The following is a 20,801-nucleotide window of genomic DNA, read 5'->3' on the forward strand; positions in this document are numbered from 1 at the left end:
GTTAGCTTAGCATGCTAGCTTAGGAGGGGGGGGGCGAGGGGGCAGACAGACAGACAGACAGACAGACAAATGTGTGTATAAATATCTATATATATATAGATATATATATGTGTGTGTGTATATATATATATATATATCTATATATATATATATATATATATATATATGTGTGTGTATATGTACATGTACATATATATATATATATGTATATGTATGTGTGTGTATATATATGTATATATTCTGAGTATAAACTGGAAAAAACACCCTACAAATCCCAGCATGCCACTCTGCACACGACACACATTGACGTCATCACGCAGAGGCGAGGCGTGCGTGCTCACGCTCTGCGTTTCTTGTATTTACAATGTTTCTTTATTTATTTTATTTCCTCTGGAAGCCAGAACGTGGAGCGTGATATCTGTAGTCACCTGTATGATGTAATCACTGCAGGGGGGGGATTCAACATGACACGAGACACCAACCGACTCACAACACCGCACCAAATCACGCACAACACCGCAGCCTAAAGAGCGCCACACACAATAGACACACAGAGAACAATAGCGCTCGCGCTGCTCTTTATCTCATAATATCTAATCGATTCTAATGCGATGATCAATGGGGTCTAGTTCCCGCGGAGGGTTATTAAACAAAAACACTACGCTTCAGTTAAAATGAGACGTTTGAGGTGTTTTAAAGCCCCCCGGGAAGACACGAAGAAGAACACGTTGTAACGTGCTGAGCGGAGAGAGAGACAGGTTAATTCACACCGAGAGAGACAGACAGGCTCTGAGGGGGGGCACGATACTCAAGTCAGCAAAACTGCGCCCTTCACTTGATCGATATCGATTAGTTTGGAGAGATTCAGACCCATAGCGGGTCCGTTAGAGAAGCTAGCACTGAAAGCTAAGCTAGCACCGGAAGCTACAGCGATGGGTCGCGTGTGATCAGCCCCGGGAAAGCTCACGGCAGCCTGGCAGACAGAAAGAAACAAGGAAGCTAACGTGGTGCTAACTGTGGGCTAATATTGTTTTTCTAATGAGCGACCAAGGAGCATGCGATCTGATACGAAGAGGTTAGTGTGTCTTTATCAGCGGCCATGTTTGTTTTATTAACCTCCATCTGTGTCTTTAATGAGGAGAGATAATGAAAGAGGAAGCGGACTGTGGAGCAGCTAGCTCTGCTAAGCTAAACATGTTAGCCTAGCATGGAGCACATCACTGGGTCATCTCACATGTGTGATATTTAATCAGCTACACACCTGGATACACGTTTACAGGTGTATTAATGTGGAGTCGGGTTAATGTGACGTGCTAGCTGTTAGCCGTTAGCAGCTAACCTCGATAGTGGAACCAGATGCGCATCTTCATTATTCTTGAGTGCTAACCTGTGCTAGCTATGGTTGATAGCTAGCTTTATGTTTATAAGAACAACACAGTCTTGAAACAAATAATACAAAACACTAATAACATTAATAAACAGTAAACAAACACCACATTCTCAATTAGCAACACAATACATATTACATGTCTAAAGGAGTACGAACAAGTATACACCTATATGGTCCTATAGTGATAATCACTTTAATGTGTATGATATATAATCACTTTAATGTGTATGATATATATATAATCACTTTAATGTGTATGATATATAATCACTTTAATGTGTATCATATATAATCACTTTAATGTGTATGATATATATATATATATATATATATATATATATATATATATATATATATATATATATATATAAAATCAGTACATGGATTATGTGATGGAGGAGTGAGGCTCTGGTCTGATGAACAGTTGGTTCTCTGTAGGTGTGATATTTGTTGACACACCTCTGTAGTGTGTCGGTTGTTTTCTGCTTGTTCTGTTTGGTTTCTATCATTGTGGGTAAAAAGCAGCAGCTGTGTGAACTGTGCTACAGCAACATTTCTATCATTGGAGGCCGGTTAACGTTGCTTCATGTGGAAGCTGGAATATTTCTCAGACTCGGCACAACCAAAACAAGAAGAGCTCATAGAGTATTCTGTGAAGTACCACGATGACTATGGTACGATAAAGAAGGTATCGTGATCACGGTATCGCGGTAAAGACGATGGTAGCATGACGATGGTTTGGAATGCTCCCAGTAATCTGTGTAAAAGATGATATCTGTGCAAAATATTTGCTTTTCCAGCTCGTCCTCTCCGCTGTGTGCTCGTCTCAGCAGCGCCCGCAGGAGGCGGGTCTGTGAAGCAGTTCAGCCAATAGCTGATGAAAGATATGAATGTATGACCTACAATTTAGCCAATCAGGTCCTCGAATACATTCAGCACGGGGCAGATTCTGTATCGCCCCAAACTGATGAGTCTCCACAGGCGAGCGCGAGCACCACTCCTCCTCCACCCGTCTGAGAGGAGACGTTTGAGGAGAAACTTCAGTCAAAGAGCTGATCCCAGATCAGCCTGACCTCCCAATCACACAGCAGACTAGCGGGAAAGAGAAGCAGCACGTGAAGCTTCTCCACTAGCTGCACCAGACAGGCTAGGCTAGCTGGATGACGTCATGCTAACAACTTCTTTATCTTTAAAACAACGAGGACAGATCCAGCACGGACAGGTAGGGAGTGAGGGAGGAGGAGGTAAGGAGACATGGGAACACCAGGGTAGGGAGTGAGGGAGGAGGAGGTAAGGAGACATGGGAACACCAGGGTAGGGAGTGAGGGAGGAGGAGGTAAGGAGACATGGGAACACCAGGGTAGGGAGTGAGGGAGGAGGAGGTAAGGAGACATGGGAACACCAGGGTAGGGAGTGAGGGAGGAGGAGGTAAGGAGACATGGGAACACCAGGGTAGGGAGTGAGGGAGGAGGAGGTAAGGAGACATGGGAACACCAGGGTAGGGAGTGAGGGAGGAGGAGGTAAGGAAACATGAGGACACCAGGGTAGGGAGTGAGGGAGGAGGAGGTAAGGAGACATGAGAACACCAGGGTAGGGAGTGAGGGAGGAGGAGGTATGGAGACATGAGAACACCAGGCTAGGGAGTGAGGGAGGAGGAGGTAAGGAAACATGAGGACACCAGGGTAGGGAGTGAGGGAGGAGGAGGTAAGGAGACATGGGAACACCAGGGTAGGGTGTGAGGGAGGAGGAGGTAAGGAGACATGAGAACACCAAGGTAGGGAGTGAGGGAGGAGGAGGTAAGGAGACATGAGGACACCAGGGTAGGGAGTGAGGGAGGAGGAGGTAAGGAAACGTGAGGACACCAGGGTAGGGAGTGAGGGAGGAGGAGGTAAGGAGACATGAGAACACCAGGCTAGGGAGTGAGGGAGGAGGAGGTAAGGAAACATGAGGACACCAGGGTAGGGAGTGAGGGAGGAGGAGGTAAGGAGACATGAGAGCTCTGTAAGCTACATATGAGTCAAAGTGAACATCTGTTCTTCTTCATCGTTCCTCAGTCTCTTCTGAACTCGTTCATGAGGAATCAACGTTTACTAGAGATGATGAGTTAACAGTGAAAACTCCTCATCGCTTCATTTAACAGCAGTATTCCTCATTACACGTCATGTTCACTCCTGATCTTTACCTCCTAGAACAAGGTGAAATGAATGTATTTCCTTGTGAGAAATCAAAAGTATCTTAAGCTCTCTGTCTTTAAGTATTTATTATTAATTTATAAGAGTGTACAAGTCCTCAAACATGAGCCGACGAGTACAGACCGAGTCCCGGGGTGCTCTTCAGCTGGATGGGTTCCTTCAGCCGGGGAGGATGGAGGAGGTGTGAGCTCCTCCTCGTGTTGAGAGGAGCTTTAGTACTCGTCAGAGACGCACTTTGTCCCGTCCCGCTGGAGACGGCGTGCACATGGAGGGTTGGTTAGCTGCACAGATGGACTGTGGACATCTACCAAAGATAAGAACATGTTCCAGTGATGCAAACACTGCTGACCCAGAAACATGGCTTCAAGCTATGGAGAAGTGACGGAGTTCATCAAATGAAGTTTTCTCCGACACTCTCTCAATAGATACACATGTATTATTATATTATTATATAATATGTTATATGTTTATAGGACCAGTCAAACGTTTGGACACCTTCTCATTCAATGGGTTTTCTTTATTTTAATCCTTTTCTACATTGCAGATTAATATTGAAAACATCCAAACTATGAAGGAACATAATATTCTGGAGCGTTCTGTTGAACAGCTCAGTCAGCTTCACGGCTTTTGTTCCCAGAGGTGCTGAGCACTTGTTGGCTGCTTTGCCTTCACTCTGCGGTCCAACTCGTCCCCGAGCATCTCACCGGAACCCGGACTGTAGACTTTCACCGTTAAAGGCTCCTAACTAGGGCTGCAACAACGAATCCATAGAATCGATAACAATCGATTATTAAAAGAGTTGGCAACGAATTTCATTATCGATTCGTTGTGTCGCGCGATTATTACGCCACTCAATAAGTGGCGGAGATGTGTGAGTGAATAACGGAACAGGACTCCGGTTCTGTAGCTGACGCTGACCGGCGTATAAACGTTGCCATGACAACACCGCGCCGCTGGTATCGCCGTGGACTATTTGTGTTCACGCGATCGCGTTTGGTGTGAACACACCAAACACCAAAGGTGTGTGAACACCAAACGCGATGAACGCCGCCGGTATCTCCGGGACTATTTGTGTGCATCGCGTGCATCGCGCCGGAGAGGGGGCGTGGCTTATCGGCCTCAAAGCCGTTGAACTGTCCGTGATATCTGGGACTTCCACAAATTAGTTTTTTTAAATAACTACTTTAACAGCTCAGGGATGTTCAACCTGTTTGTGCACTTTGTGAAGATGTGTTGCTCTGTGAATGTGCACTGAGGCTCTGTTTCTGATTAAAGGGTTGGAAATTAATGCTTTTTTGTTTTTTTTATCCAATTCATCGATTAATCGAACAAATAATCGACAGATTAATCGATTATTAAAATAATCGTTAGTTGCAGCCCTACTCCTAACCTGCTCCGTTCACTGAACTCACTGCTTTATATCTGCTCACTGACGCTCTGCAGCGATGTTCAGACACGTGTTACTGAAAAAGCAACAGCAGCAGCACTTTATTACACACTGTGATGATTACACTGTTAAAAAACAGATTTAAATACTCAATTGATCTGCGGTTCACAAGTGATCCGAACCGTGAGGGGTCCGTTACACCACTAATGATAACAATAGTATCATAACCATACCATGGTACTACTGTAACAATAGTATCATAACAATACCATGGTACTACTGTAACAATAGTATCATAACAATACCATGGTACTACTGTAACAATAGTATCATAACAATACCATGGTACTACTGTAACAATAGTATCATAACCATACCATGGTACTACTGTAACAATAGTATCATAACCATACCATGGTACTACTGTAACAATAGTATCATAACCATACCATGGTACTACTGTAACAATAGTATGATGGTACCATGATGAGGATGCTGAGAGGAGCCAGATCTCATTCAGGCTCCATCTTTATTTGAGAAACCCTCGTTGTTGAACAGCAGACTTCATGATGTGTTTCAGAAGTAGAAATGGAGGATGAGACCAAGCCTCACATTAACACTTGTGTATATGTGTGTGTTTTATCTCCAGCTGACTTGTTCGGGGATGTCGGGCAGTAAGGCGCTGGGCGGGGGGGCTGGCGGGGGGGCGAGGCGCAGGAGGACTCGTTGTCGGCGCTGTCAGGCCTGCATGAGGACGGAGTGTGGAGAGTGTCACTTCTGTAAGGACATGAAGAAGTTCGGAGGACCAGGACGCATGAAGCAGTCCTGTCTCCTGAGACAGTGCACGGCGGTGAGAGACACACACACACACACACACACACACACATACACACACACACACACACACACACACACACACACGTATTTATACCAGTGTTGTGCCGTCAGGGCCTGCAAAGCCTTCTCTGCTGGCCTCAACACAATCACAGAGTTAGAGCTATTTTATAATTTAATATTCTTTCTTAAATACACTACATGTATCATAATTTATATAAATATTGTTCCCATCATCTTATGTTCTCATTGCACAGCTACTGTGCTGCTTGTTTTAAGTAGAGCTTTGATCCAATCAGAGTTCACCTCTGTGTCTCTAGGTAGAAGAGAGGCCCCAGGCCTGCAGACTCACCAGTGAATCCATGTGCAGGTTAAGTGAATGGGGACGATGTTGTTGATCGTCATAGTGTTCAACCAATCAGATCTTTAGTTTGACATGGTGGGCGTATTCTTTGACGTGTCAGAGCTGCTAGCTGGCCTACAGCTACGTGATTGGTCAGTGGGCTAGCGTGACATGTTGGGCGGTGACGATCCCAACATCTGCTGCCTCTGTGGAGCGACATGTTCAGCCTCAAACGCATTAAAACGTGTTCAAGAAACACAACTGAGGAGGCTCGACTGTCTTCACTGACGTCCATGAATCCAGAAGAACTTCTGACTGGAACTAAAACACACGGATGAACTGAACAACGTGAGATTAAACTCTTTGTTAACCTGCTACCGCTCCTGTATAATGAGCCTGAAACGTCTCAGGCGTACCCAGAGTACACTGAGAGCTGTTCTTGAGCCATGTGGACTACATGCGTGGTTCTGGTCTCTTTTGAAAGGAAACACTCTGAAGTTTCTTCCCCAACAGTCAGAATCACTGTAAGTGCTGCTGGTATTGACTAATATAAGTTGGAACACACTGAAGTAGAAGGTTTTTATTTCCGCCTGAATATTTCTTTGCAAACAGAAGCCTGAGAACACAATGGAACCACAGCATGAAGCCTGAACTAGTCCAGGTTCAAATTTGCTAACAATACCACAACAAATTAATATTTTACATGTTTTTCTAAGAGCATGTCGAGGCGTTTTCCAAAGAAGGTCATTTGGAGACTCCAAAGGACATTTGGTAACCATGGTCACATACCTGAATGCTTGAACGTACCGTCATCATTTTGGGCTCTAATGAGAGGTGACACTGAGAGGTCTCCTATCCAGATCCAGATCCACTGTCATTATTACTGACACAGAGCAACTGAAGCATAAACACATTACAGTGCTTTTTTCCCCTAATTGAAACTAAACTGTGTGCATATAAAAGAGTCAAAACAAGTGCTATGAAAGCAGTTTATCTAAAAAAATGAGCCTCTGCCAGCTCCTCGGCGAGGGTCTCTGAATGCCTTCTGGTGCATCGGTACCGCTCCTTTACCTTTTGCAACGTACGGAGGAAGGCGTTCACGATCGCGATGTCCATGAAATAATAAAAGAACATCTTCTACCACCTCTGGGTCTTGTGGAGGACTTTATAGGACCTCATCAGGGAGTCAGAGAGGTCCACTCCACCCACGGACCTGGATGGACAGAAATACACAACATTGAGAAAAATATACCAAAACATAAATATTTCAAGCACACAAATTATTTAATTTCAAAGGGCATAAAACGTAGTTGAATATGTAGTACTTACTGGTTGTACGCCTTCACCGCTGGTGGAACTGGGATGTCCTTCAATGCCCGTCTGCACCTCTGACCGTCCTTTGCACTGTTTCCTCTGCATGGAACACATGGAGACGTCCCTCGTGTCTCGCCACTGAACAAAGACGAGGGAGTCCTTCCTGCCACGGGGAGATTTAGAGACCAGACTATTGATTTTAGTTTTTGGTAATCCAATTCTGTTCGTGTGGATGGTTCCGTACGAACAGATCCTCTTCTGAAGGAGGTCGCGGAAAAGGGTGGGACTAGTGTGTAAATGGTCAACAAAGAGCTTGTAGCCAGTGCTCAGCAACTTGGTGTCGACGAGCTCCATCACCGAGTCATAACTGAGCCCCTTGCCGCCGTTTCCCTGGAACCTTCCCTCGTAGACAACAGAGCCCCGGGTATAGCCGTAGCTGGAGTCCGCCAGAACGAAGAGTTTATACCCCGGCCAACAGGCTGATTGTTCATGTACTGGTTGAGCCCAATGCGGGCTTTGGAGGAAACCATTCGCTCATCGATGGAAGTTTCCTGGCTAGGCTGATCGTTCCTTCTGCAGGCTTCCCTCATCTCCTCGTAGAGCGGCTTTATTTTGCAGAGCCGATCAAAGGCTGCCGTGCCTCCCCTTTGCTCGTTAGCAGCATCCACCACCGAGCTACAGAGGTGAAGGGGCTGGCAGACCCTGAGGAACTTCTGACCCGTCATTACCCGTCTCGGGAACAGCAAGCTGTACCGTTTACCCCCTCGCCAGTAAGCAGTAAATGCAGAGCATTTCAGTACCCCATGTAGACCATCAAGGACATGAATGAAGGCTGGTGGGTTGAGCCAAAGTCATTAGTGTTTTGAATTATTGTTAGTAAAACACAGTACGTAGCTGTACGTGTGAGCCGGGGTCCTGGGAGGAGGGTCTGGAGGAGGGTCTGAAGGAGGGTCTGAAGGAGGGTCTGAAGGAGGGTCTGAAGGAGGGTCTGAAGGAGGGTCTGAAGGAGGGTCTGAAGGTGGGTCTGAAGGAGGGTCTGAAGGAGGGTCTGAAGGAGGGTCTGAAGGTGGGTCTGAAGGAGGGTCTGAAGGTGGGTTTGAAGGAGGGTCTGAAGGTGGGTCTGAAGGAGGGTCTGAAGGTGGGTCTGAAGGAGGGTCTGAAGGAGGGTCTGAAGGAGGGTCTGAAGGAGGGTCTGAAGGAGGGTCTGAAGGTGGGTCTGAAGGAGGGTCTGAAGGTGGGTCTGAAGGTGGGTCTGAAGGTGGGTCTGAAGGAGGGTCTGAAGGTGGGTCTGAAGGAGGGTCTGAAGGTGGGTCTGAAGGAGGGTCTGAAGGTGGGTCTGAAGGTGGGTCTGAAGGAGGGTCTGAAGGTGGGTCTGAAGGAGGGTCTGAAGGTGGGTCTGAAGGAGGGTCTGAAGGAGGGTCTGAAGGAGGGTCTGAAGGAGGGTCTGAAGGAGGGTCTGAAGGTGGGTCTGAAGGAGGGTCTGAAGGTGGGTCTGAAGGTGGGTCTGAAGGTGGGTCTGAAGGAGGGTCTGAAGGTGGGTCTGAAGGAGGGTCTGAAGGTGGGTCTGAAGGAGGGTCTGAAGGTGGGTCTGAAGGTGGGTCTGAAGGAGGGTCTGAAGGAGGGTCTGAAGGAGGGTCTGAAGGAGGGTCTGAAGGAGGGTCTGAAGGTGGGTCTGAAGGAGGGTCTGAAGGTGGGTCTGAAGGAGGGTCTGAAGGTGGGTCTGAAGGTGGGTCTGAAGGTGGGTCTGAAGGTGGGTCTGAAGGAGGGTCTGAAGGTGGGTCTGAAGGTGGGTGGATATGTTTTCGGTGGACTGCGCTCACATAGGAGACACCGGGCTGTGACCTCTGAACCACAACAAAAAACAGCTGAGAGGCTAAACTAGCTTAACAAACAATAACTCTACGCATGACGGTATGCTTCATAATTAACGGACAATCCAAATCTATATAATTAACACAATGACAAGAACAAACTCACAAGAACCAGTCACATATATTCATATGACAACAGAGCAACAAATCAATCCAGCAGCAGCAACACGCATTCTGCTGCACACTCGAGGACATTCAGATATTAGACATCAAAGAACAAATGCCGACTAATGCTCCTCCGACTAAGCCTCTGCTGCTACTTTAAGTTTCGTTTAACAATAGTCACGTGCTCGCCCACTGACCAATCACAGCGCATGCTGCACCTCACTGCAGAGCTGCTGCTGAAAACTGAGCTGCACGTAATGCTGACGTACTTGTAGGCCAGCTAGCAGCTCTGACACGTCAAAGAATACGCCCAACATGTCAAACTAAAGATCTGATTGGTTGAACACTATGACGATCAACGACATCGTCCCCATTCACTTAACCTGCACATGGATTCACTGGTGAGTCTGCAGGCCTGGGGCCTCTCTTCTACCTAGAGACACAGAGGTGAACTCTGATTGGATCAAAGCTCTACTTAAAACAAGCTGCACTGAAGCAGAGCAGCTGAGGAGCACAGTAGCTGTGCAATGAGAACATAAGATAATGAGACAAATATTGATAATACATGTCGTGTATTTATGAAGAATAATTAAATTATAAAATAGCTCTAACTTTGTGATTGTGTTGAGGCCAGCAGAGAAGGCTTAGCAGGCCCTGACGGCCATCACTGATATATATATATACATACAGACAGGTATCTGTCTCTCTAGCTGTCTCTCTACATGTCTCTCTACATGTCTCTCTACCTGTCTCTCTACATGTCTCTCTACCTGTCTCTCTACCTGTCTCTCTACATGTCTCTCTACATGTCTCTCTACATGTCTCTCTACCTGTCTCTCTACCTGTCTCTCTACATGTCTCTCTACCTGTCTCTCTACCTGTCTCTCTACCTGTCTCTCTACATGTCTCTCTACATGTCTCTCTACCTGTCTCTCTACCTGTCTCTCTACCTGTCTCTCTACATGTCTCTCTACATGTCTCTCTACATGTCTCTCTACATGTCTCTCTACCTGTCTCTCTACATGTCTCTCTACCTGTCTCTCTACCTGTCTCTCTACATGTCTCTCTACATGTCTCTCTACCTGTCTCTCTACATGTCTCTCTACCTGTCTCTCTACATGTCTCTCTACCTGTCTCTCTACCTGTCTCTCTACATGTCTCTCTACATGTCTCTCTACATGTCTCTCTACACGTCTCTCTACCTGTCTCTCTACATGTCTCTCTACATGTCTCTCTACCTGTCTCTCTACCTGTCTCTCTACCTTTCTCTCTACCTGTCTCTCTACCTGTCTCTCTACCTGTCTCTCTACATGTCTCTCTACATGTCTCTCTACCTGTCTCTCTACCTGTCTCTCTACATGTCTCTCTACCTGTCTCTCTACCTGTCTCTCTACCTGTCTCTCTACATGTCTCTCTACATGTCTCTCTACCTGTCTCTCTACCTGTCTCTCTACCTGTCTCTCTACATGTCTCTCTACATGTCTCTCTACCTGTCTCTCTACATGTCTCTCTACCTGTCTCTCTACCTGTCTCTCTACATGTCTCTCTACCTGTCTCTCTACCTGTCTCTCTACCTGTCTCTCTACCTGTCTCTCTACATGTCTCTCTACATGTCTCTCTACATGTCTCTCTACATGTCTCTCTACCTGTCTCTCTACATGTCTCTCTACATGTCTCTCTACCTGTCTCTCTACATGTCTCTCTACCTGTCTCTCTACATGTCTCTCTACATGTCTCTCTACATGTCTCTCTACATGTCTCTCTACCTGTCTCTCTACATGTCTCTCTACCTGTCTCTCTACATGTCTCTCTACATGTCTCTCTACCTGTCTCTCTACATGTCTCTCTACCTGTCTCTCTACATGTCTCTCTACATGTCTCTCTACATGTCTCTCTACATGTCTCTCTACCTGTCTCTCTACATGTCTCTCTACATGTCTCTCTACATGTCTCTCTACCTGTCTCTCTACATGTCTCTCTACCTGTCTCTCTACATGTCTCTCTACATGTCTCTCTACCTGTCTCTCTACATGTCTCTCTACATGTCTCTCTACATGTCTCTCTACATGTCTCTCTACATGTCTCTCTACCTGTCTCTCTACCTGTCTCTCTACCTGTCTCTCTACCTGTCTCTCTACATGTCTCTCTACATGTCTCTCTACATGTCTCTCTACCTGTCTCTCTACCTGTCTCTCTACCTGTCTCTCTACCTGTCTCTCTACCTGTCTCTCTACATGTCTCTCTACATGTCTCTCTACCTGTCTCTCTACCTGTCTCTCTACATGTCTCTCTACATGTCTCTCTACATGTCTCTCTACATGTCTCTCTACCTGTCTCTCTACATGTCTCTCTACCTGTCTCTCTACATGTCTCTCTACCTGTCTCTCTACCTGTCTCTCTACCTGTCTCTCTACATGTCTCTCTACATGTCTCTCTACCTGTCTCTCTACATGTCTCTCTACATGTCTCTCTACATGTCTCTCTACCTGTCTCTCTACATGTCTCTCTACCTGTCTCTCTACATGTCTCTCTACATGTCTCTCTACCTGTCTCTCTACATGTCTCTCTACCTGTCTCTCTACCTGTCTCTCTACCTGTCTCTCTACATGTCTCTCTACCTGTCTCTCTACCTGTCTCTCTACCTGTCTCTCTACCTGTCTGACCACCTGTCTGTCTCTCCCTCTCCAGCCGGTGCTGCCTCACACGGCGGTGTGTTTTTCGTGTGGTGAGGCGGGTAAGGAGGACACGGTGGACTCTGAGGAGGAGAAGTTCAGCCTCTCTCTGATGGAGTGCACCATCTGTAACGAGATCATCCACCCGAGCTGTCTGAAGGTGAGTGACGTCATCGATACGTGATCGATATTGTGTCTGAGTTTAAAGGTTTGTATGAGGAACCATCGTCAAAATAAGAGCCCGGTTAAAGTTCTCCAGCCTCACAGTTAGAGATCTTTAAGGCTTATTATCGTTGTTATTGTTGTTATTACTACTTTGTTGAAGACGGTTTGTGTCTCCTCAGATGGGTAAAGCTGAAGGAATCATCAACGATGAGATCCCAAACTGTTGGGAGTGTCCAAAGTGCCACAAGGAGGGGAAAACCAGTAAGGTAAGAAGAGTCCAGACCAGTTTGTGTCAGACCGGGTCTGGATGCCTCTGATAGGCTGTCCTGTGTGGGTTCATGTCTGAACCAACGACACGCTTCATTGGATCAAAAGGAAGCTGATGTTTGTAAACAGTCTGAACTCACGTTTCTTCAGGTTTGTCTGTAAGACGACAGCAAACAGCTGTTAAAATGTTTGGATCAGTCAGTGTTATGCTAAGCTAACGTAGCTACTCCATTAACGGTCAAAATAAGTCATCTAGGCGTAAATACGGCAGCGTGGTTATTGTTTGTGGTTCATACGGATACATCGTAGAGCTCGGGTTACGATAGAGGGTTACTTCAAATGAATAATAATCAAAGAGCATTAAATCATAAAAGATGCAATATTTCAACAGAAAGTTGTAATTTAACAAGAAAAAGTTAAATGATTGTAAATGTACAACTTTATCAAACAACTAGTTTGTGAGTTAACACATTTGTTTTGTGTTTGGTGGTCGACTGGTTTGGGCCAACAGTCACTGTTCAGATTAAAGCTCACACAGCTGTAGAGGAGCTGGTGAACGGGTCTGTAGCGGTCTGTACTGGTCCGGTACAGTCTGTAGCGGTCTGTACTGGTCCGCTACAGTCTGTAGCGGTCTGTACTGGTCCGGTACAGTCTGTAGCGGTCTGTACTGGTCCGTTACAGTCTGTAGCGGTCTGTACTGGTCCGGTACAGTCTGTAGCGGTCTGTACTGGTCCGTTACAGTCTGTAGCGGTCTGTACTGGTCCGTTACAGTCTGTAGCGGTCTGTACTGGTCCGGTACAGTCTGTAGCGGTCTGTACTGGTCCGTTACAGTCTGTAGCGGTCTGTACTGGTCCGGTACAGTCTGTAGCGGTTTGTACTGGTCCGGTACAGTCTGTAGCGGTCTGTACTGGTCCGTTACAGTCTGTAGCGGTCTGTACTGGTCCGGTACAGTCTGTAGCGGTCTGTACTGGTCCGTTACAGTCTGTAGCGGTCTGTACTGGTCCGTTACAGTCTGTAGTGGTCTGTACTGGTCTATACCGGTGTATACCGGTCTGTAACGCTGCCTCGTGTGTGTGTCCAGGACCAGGCGGACGGTCTAGGGAAGAGGAAGCTGGATAACGGGGAGGTGGGTCGATGGAAGCTCACTGATGACCCTCCCCCTAAAAAGAAAGCCCCCCCCTCCCTGGAGGAGGGGGGGAGGACGGAGGGGGGACACAAGAGGAAGAAGGAGAAGGAGCTTCCTCAGGACAGTGGACCCAAGAAGAAGGTGAGTGTTAACCAATCACAGAGCAGATCATTATGACGTCATAGTAACGAGACGACTCACTGAGTCCGTCTCTTATTTAACGTGATGAAGTTTAATCTTCGTCACGTTAAACCGGTCTGCTGCTCTGTCTCACGGTCTCTCCTCTTCCTCTCTCTCTCAGATGAAGGGCGCCCATGAGAAACGCCTCAAAAAGGCACGAAGACGTTATTATTGTTGTTGTTAATGATATTATCATGAATAATATTAATTATCAGTATTATTACAATGAAGAGAAGAATTAATGATTTTATTGTTTCCTTCTCATCAGAAACCCAAACAGGAGGCGGTGGAGTCAAACGGTCCCACCTCCTCAGTTGTAGGAGGAGCAGGAGGTCTACAGGGCTCCTCCTCCTCCTCTTCCTCTCAGCCTGGAGGAGGAGGGACGTCCAGTGCAGACCAGCGCTCCCACCACAGGGAGAAGCTGGAGCGCTTCAAGAGGATGTGTCTTCTGGAGCGACGGCCGGAGTCGTCCTCCTCCTCCTCCTCCAGCTCAGAGTCCGACTCAGAGTCCGACTCGGACGACTCCCTCAGGGGGGGGGAGGCAGGAGGAGGCTCCTCCCCTTCCTCCTCCTCCCCTGCCCCGCCTCCTCCCGTCGTCTACGGCAGCGGTGGGGGGGGGCGGACGGAGCGAGAGAGGAGTCGCTGTGAGAGGGAGAGAGAGAGGGAGAGGGAGAGACGTCTGGCTGAGCTGGGCTTCAGCGCCAGTGAGGACTCAGAGGGGGAGGGGGGGAGGGGGGAGGAGGAGCTACGGGAGGAGGAGCAGGGGGGGGAGGAGAAGGCTCGACGGAGAGGGGGAGGAGCTACAGGAGGAGAGGCGGGGCTACCTCCACGTGGACGTAAAGGAGGCCTACTTGATGGAGAGGAGGACACGCCCACCTCTGACAGGACCAGGAAGAACTCGCCCCTCTCCTCCAATCAGATGCCTCCGTCCTCGCAGCACGACGGCTTCACGGGGAAGCAGCGCAGCAACGGGACGGAGGCTCGAAACGGGAGGACACGAGGAGGGGCGGGAGGGGGGAGGGAGGGGGGGGAGAAGGAGAACGCCAGTGGAGTTCTGACCAATCACAGACACAGTGGGGGGGGGGGGAGGGGGCGGGGCCAAAGGCGGCGGGAGCCGTGGCAACAAGATCCGCAGCAACATTAAGAACCAGACGTCCAGAATCACCTCTTCCTCTAACGGGGGAGGAGGGGGGGGGGGGCAGCCTGATGATGTCATCAATGGCAGCGTCCCCCTGCTCCCAGGCCTCCCGCCTCGCCCCGCGCTCTCAGATGATGAAGCGCAGCCCCCCCGCCGTCCCCTCGCCCCCCCGACCCGTTCAGATGGAGAGGCACCTGGTGCGACCCCCCCCCACCTGCCCCGAGCCCAGCTGCCTGCCGCTGGACTCTGGCTCCTCCCACATCATGACGCGTGACGTCTGGCTCAGAGTCTTCACTCACCTGAGCCAGAGAGAGCTGTGTGTCTGCATGAGGGTGTGTCGCACCTGGAGCCGCTGGTGAGTGACCTCACACAGACCTCAGTGACCTCACGGTGACCTCACACTGACCTCAGTGACCTCACGGTGACCTCACACTGACCTCAGTGACCTCACACAGACCTCAGTGACCTCACGGTGACCTCAGTGACCTCACGGTGACCTCACACTGACCTCAGTGACCTCACACAGACCTCAGTGACCTCACGGTGACCTCAGTGACCTCACGGTGACCTCACACTGACCTCACACAGACCTCAGTGACCTCACACTGACCTCAGTGACCTCACGGTGACCTCACGGTGACCTCAGTGACCTCACACAGACCTCAGTGACCTCACACAGACCTCAGTGACCTCACACTGACCTCAGTGACCTCACACAGACCTCAGTGACCTCACACTGACCTCAGTGACCTCACGGTGACCTCACACAGTCCTCAGTGACCTCACACAGACCTCAGTGACCTCACACTGACCTCAGTGACCTCACACAGACCTCAGTGACCTCATGGTGACCTCACGGTGACCTCAGTGACCTCACACAGACCTCAGTGACCTCAGTGACCTCACACAGACCTCAGTGACCTCACACTGACCTCAGTGAACTCACACAGACCTCAGTGACCTCATGGTGACCTCACGGTGACCTCAGTGACCTCACACAGACCTCAGTGACCTCAGTGACCTCACACAGACCTCAGTGACCTCATGCTGACCTCACATCCTCCACAGACCACATGTCAGTGTCTCGTCTGGTTTCTTCTTCAGGTGTTGTGATAAACGGTTGTGGACTCAGATCGATCTGAGCCGGCAGCGCTCCATCACCCCCCCCATGCTGAGTGGTATCATCCGCCGGCAGCCCGTCTCCCTGAACCTGGGTTGTACCAACATCTCCAAGAAACAGCTCATGTGGCTCATCAACCGCTTACCAGGTGACTCCATGTCTGTCTGTCTTCCTCCCTGTCTCTCCTCTCCCTTTGTACTTCCTGTTATCTCCCAAAATCCTGCTCGTAAAAAGTCTCACCTGTCTCACACCTGTCCTGTGTCCCCATCAGGTCTGCTGGAGCTGAATGTCTCTGGGTGTCCGTGGCCGGCGGTCTCCGCTCTGTGTCAGGCCGTCTGTCCCTGTCTGAAGCTGCTGGACCTCAGCAGAGTGGAGGACCTCAAAGACTCTCACCTGAGGGAGCTGCTGGCACCCCCACCTGACACCAGGACAGGTGAGAGACACACACACACACACACACACACACACAACAAGTCATTGAATAAATGTTCATAAACATTCAGTCCGGTTCATAAACTCCCTTCTTTGATTGCTGGTCCAGCTCACGGTGAGACCAGAGTGGGGCGTTTCCAGAATGTGACTGAGCTGCGATTGGCCGGTCTGGACCTGACGGACGCGTCGTCCCGCCTGTTGTCTCGTTACGTTCCTCACCTGAGCCGGTTGGACCTGAGCCACTGTGGGAACATCAGCGACCAGACGGTGCACACCCTCACCTCCTCTATCTCCCCCCTCAGAGACAGTCTCACCCACCTCAGCCTGGCAGGTATGTGTCTGTCTGTCCTCCCCGTCTCTCTCTCCTCCCTGTCTCACCTCCTGTCTGTCTTCCAGGCTGTGGTAAGGTGACGGATCAGTGTGTGTCGTTGCTCCGTCGCTGCTCCTCCCTCCAGACGGTGGATCTTCGTTGCTGCTCCCTCGTTTCCTCAGAGACGGGTCAGCTGCTCTCCTTCCCTCCTCACGTCGCCTCCTCGTCCTCCTCGTCCTCCTCCTCCACCTCCTCCTCTTCCTCTGCCACCACCGCGGCTGCTGCTTCGTCCTCATCCTCTTCCTCGTCGTCCTCGTCATCCTCCTCCTGTCCTCCTGAAGACAGAACACTGCTGAAGAACAGCTAAAGTCCTCCTCATGTCACGTGACACTCCAGTCATTGGTCCAGACGGTCCACAAGCCCCGCCTCCCACCTCGTTACACTACAGACAGGTGAGGAGCAGCAGGAGGAGGAGGCACCTGTGCAACATTTCTCCTGACGTGAGGAGGAGGAAGAAGATATTCTGGGAAAGTTGTTGGTAATAGTAAAATATAGAAACCCTGAGCATGTACATATTTGTTCTCTGTACAATTTTGGGTGTGTGTATATACGTGTAGTTTACTGTAAATGAACCTTTCAGACATCACCTTCCCTTCTATCCTTCCGTCCTTCCCCCTAACGACCAATCATCATGCCAGTCATCCACCTGCTCGTCACACACATACACTTTACAGTAAGGATGGTCTGACATTTGTGCTAAGCTAGGCTAACAATTTCCCCCTGCTACCAGTGTTTATGCTTAAGCTAGGCTAACCGTTACCCTCTGCTTCCGGTCTGTGCTAAGCTAGGCTAACCGTTTACCTCTGCTACCAGTGTTTATGCTAAGCTACGCTAACCGTTACCCTCTGCTTCCGGTCTCTGTGCTAAGCTAGGCTAACAGCTTCCCCCTGCTTCGTCGTTGTGCTAAACTAGGCTAACGGTTTACCTCTGCTACCAGCGTTTCTGCTAAGCTAGGCTAACCGTTTACCTTGATGCTCTAAAAAAGCCTCTTTTCTCTATTGGGTCTGGTACGTAGTTACCCACAATGCCCCTCTCTGTCGGCCCACATGTCTCTGCAGACTCATACTACTTGTTTTAATGGCTCTCAGGACGATGAACTAAAGCAATATTCCAATAAAGTTTATTCAAACGAGACATCAACAAAACAAACACGGTGCTCTGAATGAAAAGAACAAAGATGGAGATTGTTTTGATCATCGATGACCTGTTTGGTCCATTAAAGAAACCCAGAGACGCGTCTTTTATCGTCTCATTAGAGACTCCCAGTCTTTGTGCTAAGCTAGCAGTTTCCCCCTGCTCCCAGTCTTTGTGCTAAGCTAGGTCAGCAGTTTCCCCCTGTTCCCAGTCTTTATGCTAAGCTAGCAGTAACCCCCCTCTCCCTGTAAAATGTCAGACTGTTACTTTAAGACACTGTGTGTGTGTGTGTGTGTGATCGTGATCCCTCCCTATTGTCCTCTCCTCTTCATCATCTTCATCATGTGATCAGGTTCTGTTGGGAAGTTATTGATCGTGTTTTCTCAGGAGTTTGTTCTTAATTTATTTTTGTGCCTCCAGTTTAAAACTCACATTCCTTCTCTTCTCATATCTCTGATTGATCTCCGTTTGTCTTCCTCATGATGAAGATGTGTTCCTATGGAAGTCCATTGGTGCCACATAACAAATAGGAATGAAAGTAAACACATATGTCATCCTGATAAATTGATCCCACAGTCTGGATTTATATCATAATCTCAGACTTTCTAAAGTCAAAGTTTAATATCTTTGTTTTGGGCTAAATGGGCTTCTGTAAGTTTTCTCGGAGGCCTCAAATGTAAAAAAGAAAATATTTGTGTCTTTATGTGGGAACTGGCTGTCGATCATGTCGATCAGGTGTTGGCACTGAGGGGGCGTGTCCACATCCCTGATTGGGCGTGTCCTCAGCACTGAGGGGCGTGTCCATGTTCCCAGAGCTCCAGTGTAATATCTGGTGATATGACGCATTAACGGTTCACCTCATCAATCTTTTGATTATGTTCATATCAAGAACAAAGGATTCTGGGAATATGGGGATGACCCCCACTGGGGGGGGGGGGGGGGGGGATTTATTCTCTGTCATATTTCCTAATGTATTTTCACATCAAACAGTCAAACATCATGGAGAGCTCAGTAGATTTATACTGGGTAGCATGTTGGTTAGCATGTTAGCTTCATATTAGCGGGCTGTTCTGTCATAGTTGTTACCTCTGCTGCACTTTACTCAGTCCCCAAAAAACCTGAACATGCGAAACAATCTAAATAACTGCTGTCGTCACTGGCTAGCTAACACTAGCCATCAAGCTAACTAAGATTTAGCTCTAGTGCTAATCACAAACTATCGACCATTAATTTCAATGAGCTAACTTATTGGTTAGTTTAGATAACAAGCTAATACTGACTTGTTCTATGTTAGCTACATGGTAGCATGTTAGCATCAAGTTGCGTGTTAGCTAGCTAATGTTATTGTTGAATTCTGCAATAAAAAGTTAAAATATATCATTTATCATGTCTGGAAAATGAGCAAGAAAGCTGGTATTGTTGCTAGCTAGCTAACAATAGCTAGCAAGCTAGGTAAGATGTAGTTCGAATTACTTTCTTTTAATGAGCTAATTTATTAGCTTGTTAATATGCTGGGGAAATAAGCTAACACAACCTAGCTAACCAATGTTAACATGATATCACCTGGGGTAAGTTATGCTAGCATTAGCTTGTTCGGTACTACTATTTAGCTAACTCCTTCTATAGGAACTGCTTATTCCAGTGGTTAACATGTTAAGGAGCTAACTAAATACAGAGCTAAGAGGTAATTAGCTCATCAGTATGCGTAGCTAACTAGGTAATATTGGCTCGCTACGCGTTAGCTACATGGTACCATTTTAGCGTCACATTAGCATGTTAGCTAGCTTACCGTTTTATGGATGAAAATCTGGTTTTCTGTGTTATAAATCATTCAAAGTGAACATTTGTTGTTGTTCATAAACTGAAAAATAGTATTTAGACACGATTATTTTTATTAAAGGTGCAGTGGAGGTAAAACATTATTAAAGTATTATTTGAATATTAAATTGCCATAAACACCGTGTTGTGCCATAAACACACCAGAAGGTTCAGAGGTCAGCTTTTATATATTTTGTGTACATTGTGATTTAATTTGTTTGTTTTTATTGTAACTTTGGGATCAACGATTCATATCAAACTTCACCTAGCAACAAGCGAGGAGACCAAATCTGATTGGACCACAAATCCGCCCCCTGACAGCTCTCATCCAATCAGAGGCCCTGACTGGTCTGGACCTCTCTTCTCTTCACCATGTTCTAAAGATGCACTGGACCATTGTCATCCTCACCTTTTTGCCAAATGTAATTTTTGTTGTGAAAAGAGGCGTTTTATTGTTTTTGGTTCTTTTTTTATACTTTGTCATAAACTTCTGTTGTGTTGATGAAAAATGAGGAAGAACAAAAAGAAACTTGAGGCAGCTACGAAGAGAGAAACTACTGTACAATGACAAGTAATAAAGAAGCAATGGGTTCCTTTTTACTTCCACCTGTCTGTCCATCAGGTACAAGTACACGCATGTACTGATACGTTGTACTTATACTACATTCAGAGGACTAGTGATCAGCTTATAAATGATTTGTTACACCCGAAAGAGTAAAAGTACTAATACCACAGAATACTGAGTGAAAGTATCATATATTTATATTATAATAATTAAATATAAATGTATATTTATTAATTATAATACATAAATGTATATTTGTATTATTTCTTTGTTGCAGCAGGTACAACACTAACAATGATTTCTATATCTGATAATTAACTTAATTTCTGTTTACATTTATAATATTTACTTTAACAGTCTTAAAACACAAATAAAGTT

The 20,801-nt window shown here is 47.4% G+C and overlaps 1 protein-coding gene across 1 annotated transcript; it reads left to right on the top strand.

Annotated features, from left to right (window-relative positions):
- Positions 1 to 535: 535 nt before the first annotated feature.
- On the top strand, positions 536 to 18,375 carry fbxl19 (F-box and leucine rich repeat protein 19). Its single transcript, XM_079177792.1, is given in 13 exon segments — positions 536 to 1,075; positions 5,619 to 5,819; positions 12,125 to 12,268; positions 12,453 to 12,539; positions 13,622 to 13,807; positions 13,968 to 14,000; positions 14,115 to 14,921; positions 14,923 to 15,038; positions 15,040 to 15,339; positions 16,089 to 16,252; positions 16,376 to 16,537; positions 16,646 to 16,867; positions 16,933 to 18,375. Coding segments are annotated over 12 exon segments (2,688 nt in total). The 5' UTR covers positions 536 to 1,075; positions 5,619 to 5,633; the 3' UTR covers positions 17,214 to 18,375.
- The last annotated feature ends 2,426 nt before the right edge of the window (positions 18,376 to 20,801 follow it).

This window comes from Pholis gunnellus (assembly GCF_910591455.1).
Source record: "Pholis gunnellus genome assembly, chromosome: 17".
Classification (NCBI taxonomy): domain Eukaryota; kingdom Metazoa; phylum Chordata; class Actinopteri; order Perciformes; family Pholidae; genus Pholis; species Pholis gunnellus.